We start from the raw sequence: 17,783 nt of genomic DNA, 5'->3' as shown, positions 1-17,783 counted from the left end.
GTTCCCAAGGCTCCGAGGAGGCTTCCCAAAGCACAAAGGAGGCTTCCCAAAACGCGTCCCGCGCCGCACACCAGCACGCTGCCAAACGGGTGCTTCCGCCCCACGGCGCGACACTCCCCATCCAGGTGACACGGGACATCGCTCTTACCTGGCGGTGCCCCGCTGCCCCGCTCCATCGTCCCCGCTGTCTGCATGGGATGTGCGGCTTTGCCTCAACTAAGGAAATGCACATCCGAGCAGCCTTATAAGAATTTAAGTTCCTCGTTTTTAAAATAGATAATTTCTGAGATGAACAACTCCCAAAAATAGGGCGAGATTAATAAAAATATACATGAAGCAGACATTTTCTAAAAAAAATTATAATCTTACAAAATACCCCCAAACACTTCTCAAAACATCACCTCCAAAGCCAAACTAAGGGCAAATGTCAAATCATAATGTCAGTGCATTGATATTGAAAATGCAAAAAAGTGAGACATTTTCTCATCTTTTTGTAGTCTGGTTTGATCTTTTGTTTTATCAGATTTTTCTCGAAGTGGTCAAAAATGATGCTTTGATACAAAATGTAAGGTGGGATGTGCATGTACCTTACTTTGCAAAAGCAAACATTGTCCCTCTGGCAGTATTCCACGACACAGAGCACACCTTCCCTAGGGAAGAGAAGCACTGCCACCTAACAAAAGTGCCCTTCCAGAGGATTTTCATCATTTCTAAGAATGACCTATACAGTATGAAACAGAATAGTAAAAGACAAACAGATAGCTTGGAAGCTTACTTTATTGTACTTTGGTGGTGTGGTTTCCTGCAGATCAAGACAGACAGGTTGTTTGAACACTCCCGGGCTCCCCCAAATACAGTCTGGTATCACCTTGCTGTGTACTCCTGAGCACACTTTGAATTGATAATAGATAGAGGCATATCAATGTAAAGAGTGCTTTTCCTAATGGTAAAACTGTTCTTTTTTACTAAAAAAAAAGTTAATTGAACATTTTAATCTTAGTTTTAAAAACTCAAAATGATCTAATAAATTTTGCCAAAAAAAAAGGAATTTCTAAGAGGATGAAACGCTGATTATCATTTAACAGCAGCCATTCAGAAGACACGCTGTAGTAGGTTTTTTCAGAAGTTACAAAATATATACAGAATATATCATCTTAAGATGGCTTTGGCATTAACAGTGTTAACTGAAATACAGAATTTAAAAGTTAAAACTACTTTATGCAGCTCTTCTACAACAATTTTTACAATGGCTGTAATGCAAACCGTTCTGACTATAAGCGCCCTATACAATATGCTGTCTTATACACCATTTCCAAAATAGTACACAAAAATATCTTAAACACAAAATCCACATAAATAATGTTTTCATTATGTGAAGTATGTGACCAACGGTTTAAAACAAGTACCTTTACAACAGAAACATATCCTGATGTAGCCAGCACATACAGTCTGAAAGATAAAAAAGGACTCAAATAATCTGTTAAGGCCACAAGCACCCTGTGTTATGAAGAGCACCAAGGCAACACAGACAGGGAACACAAAAGAGGTAGTGTGCCATCTGTTCAGATGTGTGTGTCCACAAAGGACTAGAATAAAACAACGTTTAAGAAAAGAAGACGTATTGTACTGTACTGTGGGATGGTTCACTTTTCATATAAAAGCTATTGCACATTTAGGAGCATTAGCAGGTATTGCTCCTTAGTATCATATGTCTCCAGCTCTCCTCAGGATGGTTTTTGTGCAGTGCTGTTAAAAAATCGCTAAGAACACTTGATGTCCTGAAAAACTCCATGTTCAGATAATCCATTCCAGAAAATTATGCAAGGAAGCACCGAGAAATTTATTTTTAAATACTTTAAGAAAATTGCCTTAGTCTTTTCTTTCTTTCTTTTATTTTTAATGCCATTTCTCCTTAGGAGGAAGTCTTTTTCTTCCTGAGATTCTTTAACCAACAACACTTGAAACAATTCTTCAGTTTCCTAGTAATTTTGCCTGTAACGGATCATTACTTTTGTATTCAATCTGTGCAGAAACTCCATGCTGATGCAAAAAGAAACCTAGGACAGAAATCCTAAAGGAAGCATACTGAGCCACTTTCTATGAAGTGCTGCTGTCCTGGTTTGAGATGAGGAAGTGCATTAACTTGAACAACTGGAAGCTGATTTGTGTCCTGAGTGTGAAAAAAGAACTGTGTCTTACGCCAGCTGCCATCTTCAATCTGAAACACACAGGAGAAGCATATTAGAGTCACATAAAAGATGAGCTTCAAAACACAAATGAAAATTGTGCTTACAGAGCGAAAGAGAAGCAGTGCACAGAAACATTTCTTCTCTCATCAGTTCCTAAAGAAACTGTGTAATTTAACAAGTGCCATTTCTAAAGCCTGAATTTTCATTCTGAGTGTAACTGTTTCTGAATTTTCCTGGAGGACCTCCCTATTTCTGTGCTGATGTCTTCATACAGTCTCAAAATGCATGAGACATAATGCAAACAGCAAGTACAGATACCCTGTATCACTGCAATTGCTTTTACCCTTGAAGAGATGCTGAATTCAGTATCTAAAGGCTGGCATATGCAGAGCTATGCAAAGAAGCAAGCTATAAGGTATGGGAATCTAAAGAATTGTTATTTATTTGCAGAAGGTTAGTAACATCTAAACAGTACCTCCATCATAATTAATGCTGCTGCTAAAAGTATTTACCATGCATTCATCCAGAAGCACTTTAGGTTCAAGTAGCGTATTTGCTTTAAATATTTGACCGTTCCATCCTTTGAAGGTAACCGATGTCTTCCGGACACCTGCTTTATTTACTCCCCACATCGGTGTGTTCAGACAATGGACTGTGATGCTGTGGGTTGCTTCTGAGCTCAGTAAATGAAGGAAGTTCATCTGCACTTTTCCAACACCAAACTCCAGCTAAATTCCGAGAGAAAAGCATTGTCAGACTTACAGCTGGACTATGCTGAATGGCCACAGCGACACAAAGTGCCATGAACATGTAAGTGTGGTGTTCAGGCATTGGAGCATGTATACATGTTTATATACATTGGGGTCAATGCCAAAGAGCATGATTTGCATTCCTCAGCAGAGATGTTATGTTCTCTTACAGTGATTACTGTAAACAGAAGCTTTCATAGGACATTTTCAAAGCTTAAATATAAACATTTGCTAGTGCTTACAACATTGCTGAAGCACAGCTGGCCAGAAAACACTATTTTTAAATAAGGAAACTGAAACAAATGCTTTTGTGATTCAAACAAAGATATTAGCAGCAGCAGTGTTTTAACTGAAGCCACATCACACTGCTGTTTAGTCTTCTTAGACCACAGGTTCCAGCAATACTGATAGCCCATTACAGATGCAAAAGTTCATACGTATATTTTGATTTTAGACAGAAAATATAGTAACTCATTACTCAAGAAGAATTTCTCCAAGACCGTTTCATATTCAGGGTTCTTCCACATGTAGGAATGCATATGTGAACTTCACAGTATTTTTGAAGCTCTTCAGTGACTACAGTATATATACAGAACTTCACAAACAGAAAATTTCTGCTCCCAAGAGTTCAAGAACTACATGTAAGGAGGAACATGAACTAATGATGTAAAGGAAACGAGTCCCTCCTTAACAGCATTTAAAAGTACCTAAGTGTTGGAAAGCAGTAATAATTTCATCCTTTCTATTGTAACAACCTCAGCATCTCTATGCTTAGGTGCCCTGAGTGATGAGATACTAATGTGGCTTAGAAGTATTTCAGGCTTATTTTTATGCCTTGTATAAGAAAGTATAAAGCAAAACAAAATAATTTTATTGGCATAGTGAGAATTACTAACATATATAGTCTCCAGAAAAACTGTAACTTCTGTACCAGAATATATAACATGTCCTTCCACAAAGATGCACAACAACCCCCCGAAATCTAACACCTTTCCATGAGTTAAGTAAGTAAGCATGCATTTGTTTAGAGTTCAAGCACAGACACAGTGTCTCTAGAAGCAATGCATACCTTTGTCACAGACAATGGTGTTAAACATGTCTGACCACCTGCAGTGAAGTTGCAGAAAACTTCAATGGCATCAGAAGGACATCCAATATTTGGGTCAATCCAGTATTTTCCTGTTAGTATATAATTTCAGACGAAAAATAAAACCTAAATATAATTACTACTAAATAATTTGCTAAAATATTCATACTTCTTGGCAAACATTACATATGTTATCACCATACCTTCACAAGGAAATGAAAGAAAAGGAACATGAAAATATTTTCACTATTAAAATTATACTAATAACAGATACTGAGAAAAATGACTGTAATAAACCACTTCTGATTACAGTTAGAATGGCATTACGTGTTTAAATAGGATGGGGATTTTATTTGAAATATTGATTCGGGAACTTCTGAGATACAATGACTGTCAGTGTATCTGACAGTGGTAATGTATTGTATATAATTTTCTCATTAGGAATCTAGAATCTGGTCCACACAAAATTCATTGCAAGATTAGCTATAAATTCTTGGAAAACTTTGAATCACAAAATTGCAGTCAGTTTCAAATTTTCTGGATACATCTGTTTACTGACAGATAGAATCTGTCTAATATTTATATAATATTAGTTATCTACATACTTTCACATTTAAAATTCAGAAATTTTATCTTAAAGATGAAATATAGATAGTTGTGACAGGCATACTGCAAGAGAATACAATAAAAAAGAATAAAAACTTTAAATATAGCACATCAGAATTTTAATGTAGAAAGCAGCATTTGGAAGCTACACCTTTCAAAGGTACTTGTGTTCAAGCTTTAGTGAAAGTGGACACTTACCATCTGACACTTTACGTTCACAATTAAGCAAATCCCTGCAGATACGTGCTGGGTTATCCCGTGTGCCAAGAGGGTTCTTGATGCTGTGCAGTAAATTGCTAAGGTAGTGGAGCGTTTTGAATATCTCTGTACTGTGATCTAGTAAAGTTACTTCAGTATTCTGGTATTTCTGCCAAGGGCCATTAGCAAATGTGTTACCACAAAGAAGTGTCACAACAACAGTAAATGCAGTAAGAGTCAAATGGCCATTGAATAGCCAGACACAATCAAAGTGTTTATATGAATGCAATCAGCCATGTAAAACAATGTAAGGATAACATATCCCAGTAAACAAATTAGTACATTTTATTAAAATTGTCAGAGCAGTGATGTTAAGGCAGGTTTAGGTATGCACATTTGTCATTATGACACATTAACATAAAAATATGGATACAGGGGAAAAAAAGAAAAAAAAGGTGCATTTTTAAAGTAAACTTAGAGGTTTCAGATTTTGAATACTGAAATCTACTCTGAGGCTTAACCTAGAAATTATATGCAAATTTATTTGACTTCACCCATGTAAGGGATTTTCTTGCAACCAGTGTGGCCAGACACATATATGTTGATATTTTTTTTGATCAAACCCTAAATGCCACTATAATTATCTGTCTGAACAGATGCAGTCCACTATGTGTGATAGGCAGTAGATGTTCATTACTACCAATCATGATGAAAGGTAGAAGTCTTGCTGTTTCTCTTAATTTCATTTCCGCTATGTCCTGTAAATCCTAGCATGTTTCATTGCATTCTACAATCAATTGTTATCTATTATTCGTTTTAAACTAAGTCTTTGAAAGGAAACCCTGTTATGTCCTCAAAAAATAAAGTTATAATTGCATACCCTGTATGATATTACAAATACATTTAAATATATACCTCCATCTGCAAGGCAGCATTTGACTCAAACAAAGCTTGAACAGCAGCATTGAGATCCACTTGCTTCTAAAAAAGAGGTATTTCAGAATATAAAAACATGAATAAGAATATATAAAAATGCAGGTGGTAAATTCTTTGAGCACTGGCACAAGTAGTACATTTGAAGAGGATCCTGTTATTTTCACTTTCGATAAAGCACTGTGTTGTAGGTAAAGGTTGTTACAGAATTTACCCTTGGTCCTGGTGGTCCAGGTGGTCCCTGGAAAATGGGAAAAAACAGATATTAGGTACTTTACATCTTTATATAGTGCAGTCAAAATGGAAAAACACAGGCACAGTTTTTTATGCACTTACAGGTGGCCCAGGCTGGCCCTGCCGTCCCTGAAGCCCCTAGAAGAAATGGAAATACAATGCAACAGTTACACATTAAAATCTCTGGTTTTACATTTAGGTATTTATTAAATCACAAAATGCCCAATGTGTATAAGGAAGAAGGTGTGATACCAGCTGTGGTAAAGCAGTAGATTATTAGTTACTATTGTTAATGCACCCTGCTCTGTTAACATATGAATATTCATGTTGGAATTGCTGTGTTGTCTGGTTACTTGTTTCTCCAATTACTTCTGGTATTAAGGGAACATTAAAAGTCATAGAAAGTATTAATATATAATGCGCTATACATTATGCCAGTGTTATATGTGTGTTGACAATATAAGTACTAGAAGGGGTAAGTAATCACAAAAACATTGTAAATAATGTTATCAGTAGTTGCAAAAAACTAACTGCTCCACTTTAATCCATGAGCATGTGCCAGGCATTTATCAGTTTAATTCATTAGCAGTGTCAATTTTCAGCCAGAGCATGTTATGTTCATTGTTTTACAGTGATGTGGCAGGCTTCCTTTTTATTCAAGAAGTTATGCCCTTATTTTCTCATTGTTAAGTGGCATCATTTTAGTGTGTAGGATGATTGCAGTGGAGAGGAAGAGAAGTAACAGCTGCTTTTCCTTAGCTTACAGTGCCTACAATGCACATAGCCTTAAATCTGAGTTTTAGGCTGCCTTAGGATTGAACATGGACCTTTCCAATACAATAAACCCATCTGGGTTATTCTTTCTTTAATCAACTATTCCCATTAAGATGGAATGGTTGTGAATATTTAATAACATGCAATGACATTTGTGTCTCTGTTAGATTCTTATCTTCAAGCTCTATATACTCAAAGTTTCTAGGAGCTGTTGTAACATAAACAGTGGCACAAATGATGGCAAGGAAAAGAATAGGTGGCAGCGCCTTAAGAAGAGAAAAAGAGAAGGAATGAAAGGCATGGGCTAGATCTGCACCTTAAATTAGTAAAAACCTTTCAACACAGCTAAGTCAATTTAAGCAGAACATTCCTTTGTCAGTGCTGCTTGTACCAACTACTTGAGCACAATAAGCTGTTCCAGCAAAAGTCCTCATACATCAGTGTGGTCACGCTAGTACTAAAGCTCTGCCAAAAGAGAAATGATCTGATGTGACGTGGTCATGCTGACAAATATTGTGAAACTGATCTAGTCAAATAGGAATTAAGTTGTAAATCACTTGATTTAGTAATAAGAAATGTTTCTGTTGTGAGATTTCACAGCAAGCAAGATCTGTGTGTCACTTCATGCTACAACTGCTGAACTCAGGCTGTGCTCAAGCTGCCAAAAGCAAGGGCAGCTAGAAATTGTTAAAGAAAGGCCAGATTCAATCTAACATGAACTCATTTATATTTTTTAAGAAAAGGATCTCAAACAAGATAGAAGCAATGTACCTAAGTCACGAGGCTGCAAATTTTCACTTCTTAGGAGAATGTAATCTGCATTTCTTACTCTCTCTAGACAGTCTCAGACCTACTCCTAAGGCAGAGCATGTGGTAGTACCAGGGAATGCATCTGCCAGGGGTCACAATGACAGCTGCACACATGAAGTTTGTTTGTATGTCACCTGCCCTGGCCATGCCAGAGGGGCTCAGGTGCTGGATTATGAAGGGTGTGAAAAGTGGGGGCCATCATTTAGTTCCAAGCACCAGCTCTATACAAGGCTCTGTTGATGGACTGTAAATGGCTTGTATGTGTTCTTTGGAGAATAGAGGAAATTCAAAACTGAAGCAACTTCTGGGTGTTTAGATAGATGATTTTCTGATACTTAACCAAGAAGACCTTAATAAGATAAGGCCTATGGATTGTAAATATTGTCAGCTTTTCAACTGATACATCCTGACCTTATTTATGTTTCATCCACTTACACCTATAGAAGGGACTGGAAGCCATCTTTCAGGTAAAAATTTAATGATTAACATCTTTATAAAAGATGTTAATCATTAATGTTGGAAAATGGAAATAAAAGAACAAGTAATTTTAGCATATGTAGTACTAATAGTATGGAAATCCCTGTGGGATGTGTCGAGTATCTAGCTTTCTTTTACTCTTCTGAGTCTGATTATTGCCCAGCTGGAAATTTTCTTTTAAATCCTATTACTATTAAATATGCATAAAATATTGTTGTTATTCATTATTACAAAACTGATTTGAGCTTACAAAGATTTTGGCGTAGTTCTTCAGCTGTTGCAAATCAATTGGGTTTCAGAGAGCCATACTGTTATACGCCAGCTGGGAAGGCTGACTCCACATTTAATTTATCAGATCACGTGCTCAGGTGCTGTTAGACTGCTCCAGGATACCTTCAGTCACATGTGAATATCTTACTGGCCTGTCTGATCATGCTTGGCCAAGTAGGTTTAGTATAAAATGAAAGTGTGAAAAAGAATCTTGAGAAACAAATTTTACATTGTAAGGATGTATTTGTTTATCTTGGTTCAGGGCTTGATTATGCAAATACCAAGTCAAGGAAAGGTACAAAGTCTTCAACAGTTTGTCCCTAGGTAACCACTGCTCTTGGATGAATAGATGTCCTTGTTCTGAATGCTGAGATTTAGACATTCCAGTGTATTTTTCAGATGACCGAATGCTTCAGTTAATGTTCTGTGTTCTTGGCATATGTCACCATTTTAAGACTCAAAAAGTCTTGGGACAAGAGCAGTTCAAATTTATAGTGGTTTTTGAGATAGAACTGAATGTTTTAAAAATAAAAACCTGCACTGTTCCAATGAGTTTAAGGTATTTTGCGAAAGAGGAATGTCATTTGTCTCAATCCACTGTCTCCTTGCCAGTAAAACCCATGGGGGGAAAAAAAGGTAAATACTGAATGCTATTTGTTAACTATAGTGAACTACTTTGCAGAATATCACATTTCTTAATTGCACCAAAACTTCAGAGAGCTATAGCAATTATCTTTACAAATCTTAAAAACATAATGATACTGCACAGAGTAGGGCTTTTACCAATGTTCGTTCTTTCTGCTGCAGAGCAGAAAAATAAGGCTAAGTTACACTTTTCATGGACTAAGTTAATTGCTAAATGTTTTACTGGAATGTTCTGGATTACTTTTACAAATCTACTTAATTTAACCTTTGAGCGCATTAGAATTTAAGTGAGAAAAGTGTAATTCCAGTTCATAAAAACAAAAGCAGAGACTAAACCAGTTAGTTTCAGTGTGTTCTTTAATTCTTTAATCACTTCATTTGACTGAACAGAAGTTCAAAGGCCGAAATCCCAATCTTTTTCTAATGCTGAGAGGCCCTGATTTTACATACAATAGTACACAGGCTCAACTTTGAAAGCATAAGCAATCCCAAGGACGCTAATATTTTCCAAGACTTTTAAAATTCTTGAGGACAGTATTTTAACAAAGAAAGAATGTGTGCTTCACCATTGACCTCAATAAGAAGACACGATTTTACATGCCATGTTTTTCTGGGGATAGAAGGACATTTCTTTCTAGTAATGAACTCTGTAACCCTGACGGACTAAAAAATATAACTAAATATACTACAAAAAGGTTAAAATCTATGTGATTCTAGGAAGAATGCCAATATAAATCTTAAAGGTATAAATTAAAGCTCAGAATACACAGTTGGATGAAAAAAAATTTGGTCTCCTTTGTGTGTGAAAGTAGTTAGAAAGAAATCCCTTTCTTGGGGGAAAGTAGTGCCTCTGTATATGATTTAAAATTAAACATTCTTCTGAAGGCAGCCTTACTAGATTAACTCATCTCGATGAATTCAATAACTTTTTTAGGAAATAACTTCTTAAACATCAGCACCAATAATGGAAACAGATGTTTCTTTTTCACTATTTTGGATGTTTTTTAAGGATTATTTTTGGATTTTTTTTAAGTGTCAGCATTTTTAGCTCTATGCTGTCATAACAATTCTTATGAACAAACAGTAGAAAAAGACAGCTAAGATGGATAACAGCAGCACAAATTGAGGAACCAGTTTTCCTCTTATTCTGAGACAGCAATTGCCTCAAGAGCATTGGAATCAAAGAGGAGAGTTCTCCAAGACACAGACAAGAAGCTTCGTTCCAAGCTTTAATTCTTTAAGATGTTTTGAATATTTCAGATTTTTCAAAACTTTTAAAAGGCAGTTTGATTTAATTTTTTGGAGGTGGCGGCTAAAAGCAAAATACAATAAGTGAAACTGATTAATTTTAAGTGTGATGGCAGGGTAGAGAGAAACAGGAACAAGATCACATCTTCTAATTACTGGAAAAGGAGCTAATACGTCTGTCATGGAAGGTAATATCATTGTTATCAACTTTATGCTCATGTTTGCCGTAAATATGATAACTTAATGACTTTTCACATAGCCATAATGAATTTGAGACTTTACTGGCTCTAACACAAATTTAAAATTAAATCCAGCATTCATGAATGTACAATGACCCTTGCTGAAAAATGAAAGACAGCAAATTCATAACTTATCAGTGCTGCCCATGGTTCCTGTGGTTGGAATACATTTCAGGGGCACCCACCCGCAGGTCTAGGCTTCTCCTGAGCTTGTCCCTCTCTAGACAAGGAGATACAGATCTATGAACATGTGCATGCTGTGAGGCACTACATCTTTGACAGCAAATGTGACACAAGATTTTCCTTTTAGATCTGAACATGGACAGATTTGGAGTATGTGACTGCTATATGACCAGGGGCCATACAGCCCAGCATCTCACACCCACTGGGCGTATCTACATAAGTCAACTTGAACAAGAAAAGCTCAGATTTCTAATATAGGCTACCAGCTTTCTTGGCCAGTGTGCTCCACAAGCACAACACAACTGCCTGGCATTCAGAGCACGCATGAGTACATTCAGTGTAACACAGGAATAGATTTTACACAGCCAAAGGAAAGGACAAAAGTTGTTTCATCTTACCATTTCACCCCTCATGCCCTTCTCACCTCTCGGTCCCTGTAAGAAAGAGCAGCTGTTATTCTGATATACTTTCTAGTTGCCTAGGACTGAGATAAGCAGATTGATATCCATGAGAATTATACTGCTCACATGAGAAGTCCAATCTCATCTGTGGAAGTATTTACAGCTCTGGGGATTTGATTTTCCTGTACTAGTAGAAAATGAAATTACTTGAAAACATCTTGTGATTCCTTGTGGAAAGCTGTATTCTTCAGCTTGCAAACATGTTTTCTTTCAGTAATTCTAACTGTGTTGTCCCTGTCAATCACCTGTGTTCTCCACAATTTCATCCACATTCAACACATCAGTGCTACACCATCTTTAGAGAACAAAACTCAGTACTCTTCATCAATGAAGAAATCCATTCACCACATATATGTTTTTATGATGTTATTAGTTCTAGTCTCATAATCAGATTAGACACTATTTTTCTATCCCTATTTTTGACTAGTTTTACACTTAAATTGTGTTCCCAAGCACGGCAACAATCTTACAATTCTTCTCTGGACAAGTTGTGCATCTTGATGGCTGCATTTCATAACACGTAGAAGTAATCTTCAACTAAAATGCTTTCTTGATGATGGCAAACTCTTGCATTCAATATGAAGTCTATTAAAAGCCTTCATACAAGTACACACAACTGTAAAGTTTTCTTCCTCAGTGCAATTGAAAAGAATGGAGCAAGACAAAGTACTGATTTTTCCAACAAGTGGAAAGAATTATAGAATTCTTTCTATTTCATTTGTAAATATTTGCATTTATTACTTATATTTTATGTTTGTTATTGTTATGATTATTTTGATTTTTAGACATTCTCATTCACTCCAAGTCTAGTTGATCAGGCAGAGGAACCTTCATGCTACAAAGGGCTCCTAAAACTGCCTTACATGGTTGGGTGGTCTGGAGACATGAGCCATGGGGTTCTCTTGCAAAACAAATCTGGCTCTGGCACCATGAATGTCACAAGAGAGGGAAACAGGGACGAGGACAGAGCTCTCCCAGTGCAGAGAACCTGGGGTGCATTGAAAGTTGTCAGAAAGACCAAGATGATGTTTGAGCTGTAACAGGGACCTCGTCAGCACGTGGAACAGCCTTGCAAGGGCTCATGGGCACTCCCAGAGTGTCTGGAGGGGCACTCTGGGCAGTTCAACCCACAACAAATAAAAAATAAACTATATTGAAACTGTGGATACTCTCTAGATATATCTCAGACCAAAGGCTGAGAAAGAATATCCAGATGGTGATTACTATGTGCTGTTTTACATGTAGACTTGCCCACTGCCCCTGTAGACATGCCCTCTGCATACTGTACTTAGCCAGAAAGCCATTGCAATTACTTTTGTGTCACTGTTTTTTGTCATTTTTTTCTTGTTTGTATTACAGATGCTGGAGTCACATGCATTAACTTTCCAGCATGATATAACAAGGAAAGTCCTGCTAGTTGCTATTTGTAAACAAAAATAAGAAGGTTGCTAGTTTGAAAACAAGATGATTAAACAAAAGGGTAATGAAATAACTAAATTGTGCAAGAGTGAAGGGAAACTTACAGGCCTGCCAGTTGGGCCTGCTATGCCTTCTTGACCAACAGGGCCAATATATCCCTGTAAACAAGCAAAGAATTTATTAGTTCACCATGTTTCCAAAATGAAGAAAATCCCCATGACATGTCCTGGTTTAAAGTTGCTCAGCACACAGACCGGTCAAATAACCAAAAGATCATGGTGATACTCTCTAAATATTGAGTGCACATTGCAACAAAATCAGTAAGGTAAGTATTTAAATAATTTGTAATAGTTGTGCTTGGACAGCCCCCACACATTCTTTAATACGAAAACTGATGCACTAAAAACAGTGGAAACTTAAGCACTCTGATTACAAAAGACCACATATTTATTGAGCTACAACCAACTATATCTTGAGCTATATTACTGCCCACAAGTACTCTTGTAAGGCTGCCAGTAAATGCTGCTAAAACGTCACTTTTCTGTTCCATTTCTCCTAGAGCAAACTGCTCGTGTCCAGTGTTTATCTTGTGTAGGAATGTTTAGAAAAATAAAGTAGCTATTAGAGCAGTCCCCTAAAGCTGCTGCTTTGCATCTGGTTAACTGAACAAATTCAGTTCTGTGAAGGCAAAGGCGGCAGTGAGAGAACACGCTGTAGTAGGCCTTCCATGCTTCAACCTTTCACACTTGATGCCATAAGCTGGATGCACAAAATATTAAAGACGTTTGCACATTTTTTGGTGAGAAGCAAAGCAGAATGTCATGAAGAATGAGCAAATGAAGGTTAGGAGCATTTTAGACAAGAAGAAAATGTTCATTAAAAAAAGACTACCTATTAATCAATAATGCCTGAGCACCATTGTGTCTTACTGCAGGCAAAGTTTGATCCCTATTTTCTTTTGCTGTAGAACACAGTTACACAATCAGCAGTTTTGCCAGTAAGAAGAATGTTCAACCCCGAAAGGAAAAGAAATACAAGGTCATAAGATTACAGCAGGAGATCCGCACTTAGTCAGCAGAGCTTGCTTTTTTCTTTCAAGATTAAGGGCCCAGCTCTGTTTGTGTGTCTGTAAGCATGGTGTAACCAGAGCAGTATTGCAGTACAAGCAAAGGGCATCTGGACAGAAAGGTTTAGTTAGAGGGTTCTGGCCTTGTTAACAAGAAAAAAAGAAATTCCCTAAGTTAAAAACATGTGCCACTTGCAAACCATCCTAACAATCACTTCATGGAGTGAAACACTTACAACTTGGCCTGTTGGACCTTTTGGGCCCAGAATTCCAACTAAGCCAATGTCCCCTGCAGGACCCTGAAAATGCAAAGGAACAGTTTAATCAAACATGAACATTAGCTATCCACTTGTTTCAAATTCCTGTAATGAGTGAAAGTAAGATAATTTCTAAGAGCAGTAACAGTGAAAATACCAAGCACTGACCCAGAATGTTTGTCCTTAAGACACTGAGTACACAGTTTTCCTACCATGTTCCAACAGTTCAGAGATATTTTGAACAAATTAGTTTAAAGCTGATTAATTTTATGCTTTCATAATGTTCTCACTCTGTAAATAGCTTACAGTCTAAGAGAAAAGAACGAGCACATACTTTTGGACCTGGGAATCCTTGAAACCCCATTAAACCTTGATCTCCATCTTCTCCCTGTAATAGGAGCAGGAATCCTTACTATTAGTTCATGTTGCCAATTCTTGGACTACTTGTTTTGCATCAACCACAGTGGTTACATACAGTCTGTCCTTTCAGTCCAGCGTCTCCTGCTGGTCCTTGGTCACCTTGTGATCCTGGAAGGCCTCTTTTGCCTCTCTTTCCTGGATGACCTAGAAGCCCTCTCTCACCCTGTCAATAAGAAGAAAATATATCTTCTATTACAATTATGGAAGTTACAAATGTAAATACAAGTTTCCTTTTAAATACAAGTCAGAAGTGTGGAACATGCTTTCTCTCTAAGAAATAGACTTATTCCATTCATTTCCCTCAGGAAAATAATTAAACATACACTAAAATGCAAACATGACTTGACTGCTCCTTGACTTGGAAACATAAAAACCATACATGTTGGATCAGTTCTAGTATGGTATCTCCCCGTGTAAGCAGTAAAATTCACAAAATGAAATAGAGAACAGACAGGTTAAAAGTAAATTCTAAAAATAATCCTCTGCTCAAGACACAGTGTACTTGTCAAACTCCCTGCTGTTATACTAAAAATCTACATTGATTCAAATGGAAACTAGACAAGTTCCTGCAAGACAAATCCTCTGAGGACTATCAAATACATAGAAGTCATGTCTAGCTCAGGAGATTACTGAGCTGCAATAAAGGCTGTGAATAAACAGGTTTCATGTTTTGTGCTTATACTCTTTCCCAGGTTTTATTTTTGTATTATTTGGCTTGAGTCAGTATGTGCTTTATTAATGCTTATTCTGTACTATATGTGGCAACAGTTTTCCCTCAACTCATCTATTCCTTGCCTTTTTCAGATTGCAGGCACTTCTGAGCAGGAACTACCTCCTACAGCTCATTGTCCAGGCAAAGGAGTAAAATTCAGAGTGGGAGCACTGGCAATAAACACTGCAAATAATGAATACAGTTTATACCAAAATATATTCATGAAAAGATAACAAAGACAGTATTTCCAGTTTCCAAGTAACTTAAGGTTTTAAAGAATGGCTTACCAATAAAATCTCACAAAGAAAATTAGTTTAGATAAAAATAATGATTTCAGAAAAAAAATTCTATTCTAAATAAAGAAAATTCTATTGTAAATGAAGAAAATCTGTAATGTTTCCATTGTTTGCTTGTTTTAAAACTGAAATGAGTCTAATTAATATGAGGATGTGCTAATATCAGGTACCTGGAACTGCCTGGAAAATGGAGCACACTCAGATTTCTTTCTGACAGGGCTGAACAAAAGCAATTTAACTCCTGTGATAAATTTCAAGCCGGGGATTTAGGCTTGAGATTATGGTAATTCTCTGCTATTAGATCGCTTAGATACTTAAATCATCCCAACTGTTCTAGTAGCTACAGAAGTTTAGAAGTAAAAATCAGGAAACATCTGACCCTAAAGCTGGAATGACTAAATACCAAGTGTTTTGATGGCTTCTGGAGTTGGGAATAGCATTCAGATGGATGAGATCTCTATTTTCAATCTACAGTTTATAGAAATGAGGTAAACACCACTTGTAGTCTTACCTTTCAAATAAGACTTGCTGTCTGTTACTCACATGATTAACAGTAGCATGGTGGTTCCACAGCCACTAAATGCAGCATAACTGTACTAAAACAACAAGATCCCATGTATGTACCTTTAGTCCAGGTGCTCCCATGGGCCCTGGCATGCCTGGCAATCCCTTGGGACCTCGTGCTCCAGGATAACCTGCTAGACCTGGTAAGCCTGAGTTTCCTTTATTGCCCTTAACAAATTGAAAATAATGGTTACAAGCAGAATAGCCAAACGTTTCTTCATTGTATGCTGAAACAGGCAAATAACATAAAATCAGTCAAAACTACTCAATGCTTTCTATATATATGGACACACACTGATAGTACATCAAAATATATAGAAAGACAATGATCAGCAGTATCATCTAGATTTCTGCTAATATTCCAAAAGTTAAAGGCTGAAAATAGTTTGAACTTCACAGTATTCATTTTTCAAGAAGTAACTCCATGTGAAACAAAATGAGGCTACCTTCCCAAAGAAATATTCAAAATTCTACATGTTTATTTATAAGGATCAGGCATACTGATAATACTAGTATGGCTGTATATACTCTGTAAAGATTCACACACAATAATCTTGCCATATGAAGAAAGATCAGAACATTTGTTATGAAAATGTACGAGAACATCAAGCTATCAATGAAAGCAGCTGTTTTAAATGAAAAATCATGGTTACTGAGTACATGGAGTTAAGTGACTTTTGACATGTTAAAAAATACAAAATGGAAGTTTGCTACCATACAAATGAATATTTCTGTGATGTAATTTAATAGAAATGCGTATATAAATCTTCCTTATTTCCTATGACATTCAGTTAAGCACTCATAGAAATAAAAGGGTTGTATAAAACATGATTTTTGTATTAAATGTGATTTTTTTTGGCTTTTGAATATGGTGCTGTGGCTTACAGATTGATGGACTGATAAACTTACATTGCAAAAGTTCTTTTCTTTTTGTTCATTGTAGCAAAAATCAGTTTTAAGCCTCCCTTTATTACAAATTGTAATGAGATAATGGAGTTGCCTTTACTATGATTGTATGAAATTTTCAGTGGAAAGGCAAAAATGTAAAAATTCTTTGGGGTAATTCTCCTAAATCCAGCTCCAAAGAATTTTAAGAACGTAGGAGAGGTTCATGACCAGAGACTGGAGAGGCTTGAGTAGGGTGCACCTGCCCCCTATGGGTAACTTGTTTAATTTCCTCTTCGTTCAACCAGATTGGAAATTTATATCTGAAACAGCAGTGCCTCGTCCGGCATCTTGATTAATTCCTAACACCAAATCTAACTTGGCAACCTTTTATAACAACTACTGGTCCATCTGAGTAGAACTACTGAGAAATACATACTTGAAATCAAAGTGATCAGACCTTCAATGATGAGAACTACTCAAGGAATCTTCTCCCCCTCTCTGGAGGGACTAATTGAAGAGCTGTGTCACTGCTCCCAGAGGCAGCAGGTCACAACCTTGGGCCCACAGCAAAGAACAGTCAGACAAAAACCCTGTTTCAAAGAATGGTCTTAGATATCTCAGATACCTAATACTCTTTTTAACTGGTTTTGGACAAAGCTTCAGAATTATTTAGGTAGAGAGGCATTGGTTACAAATACAAAAGGAAAATGTGGGATTATCTCAGACCCTGAGAGGAAACAGTGTCTTTTGGGATCCATGGCTCATTTTCAGGAACAGATTTGTGCAGCCTTTCTAAGTAATCACTTTCACTTAGCTGTAGTTACTACTGTCATATACCAACGAAACAGTTCTTCTCACAGCACACTTTCCTTATGCAAACTTTGTATCTTGGCTGGAATATCAGGAGCAAAAGAGAAGGAAAAAAAAAGTTGGTCTAATTTTCAAGATACTCAGGGAACTGAGAAAGGTCCCTTCTTTTTAAATATCTTAACCCTAGGAAATCTGTAATGCAAAATGACATAAAGGAAATGTGGAAAGTTACTTACCTTAGGGCCAGG

At 36.8% G+C, this 17,783-nt stretch overlaps 1 protein-coding gene across 1 annotated transcript in view; it reads right to left on the bottom strand.

Annotated features, from left to right (window-relative positions):
- Positions 1 to 759: 759 nt before the first annotated feature.
- COL24A1 (collagen type XXIV alpha 1 chain) overlaps positions 760 to 17,783 on the bottom strand; it is a 123,567-nt gene continuing 106,543 nt past the window's right edge. Inside the window, exons 47-59 of the mRNA XM_017729593.1 lie at positions 15,898 to 16,092; positions 14,321 to 14,428; positions 14,180 to 14,233; positions 13,825 to 13,887; positions 12,627 to 12,680; positions 11,041 to 11,076; positions 6,099 to 6,134; positions 5,977 to 6,003; positions 5,745 to 5,810; positions 4,830 to 4,998; positions 4,008 to 4,117; positions 2,702 to 2,917; positions 760 to 2,218 (exon numbers count right to left, since the gene is read on the bottom strand). Coding sequence (XP_017585082.1) covers positions 2,072 to 2,218; positions 2,702 to 2,917; positions 4,008 to 4,117; positions 4,830 to 4,998; positions 5,745 to 5,810; positions 5,977 to 6,003; positions 6,099 to 6,134; positions 11,041 to 11,076; positions 12,627 to 12,680; positions 13,825 to 13,887; positions 14,180 to 14,233; positions 14,321 to 14,428; positions 15,898 to 16,092 — 1,281 coding nt within the window. The 3' untranslated portion in view covers positions 760 to 2,071. The remainder of the gene's footprint in view (positions 2,219 to 2,701; positions 2,918 to 4,007; positions 4,118 to 4,829; positions 4,999 to 5,744; positions 5,811 to 5,976; positions 6,004 to 6,098; positions 6,135 to 11,040; positions 11,077 to 12,626; positions 12,681 to 13,824; positions 13,888 to 14,179; positions 14,234 to 14,320; positions 14,429 to 15,897; positions 16,093 to 17,783) is intronic.

Source organism: Corvus brachyrhynchos, unplaced genomic scaffold, assembly GCF_000691975.1.
Source record: "Corvus brachyrhynchos isolate BGI_N302 unplaced genomic scaffold, ASM69197v1 scaffold101, whole genome shotgun sequence".
NCBI classification, from domain to species: Eukaryota; Metazoa; Chordata; class Aves; order Passeriformes; family Corvidae; genus Corvus; species Corvus brachyrhynchos.
The sequence above is the reverse complement of the archived record's forward strand: the minus strand, read 5'-3'. Positions and strand labels throughout refer to the sequence as shown.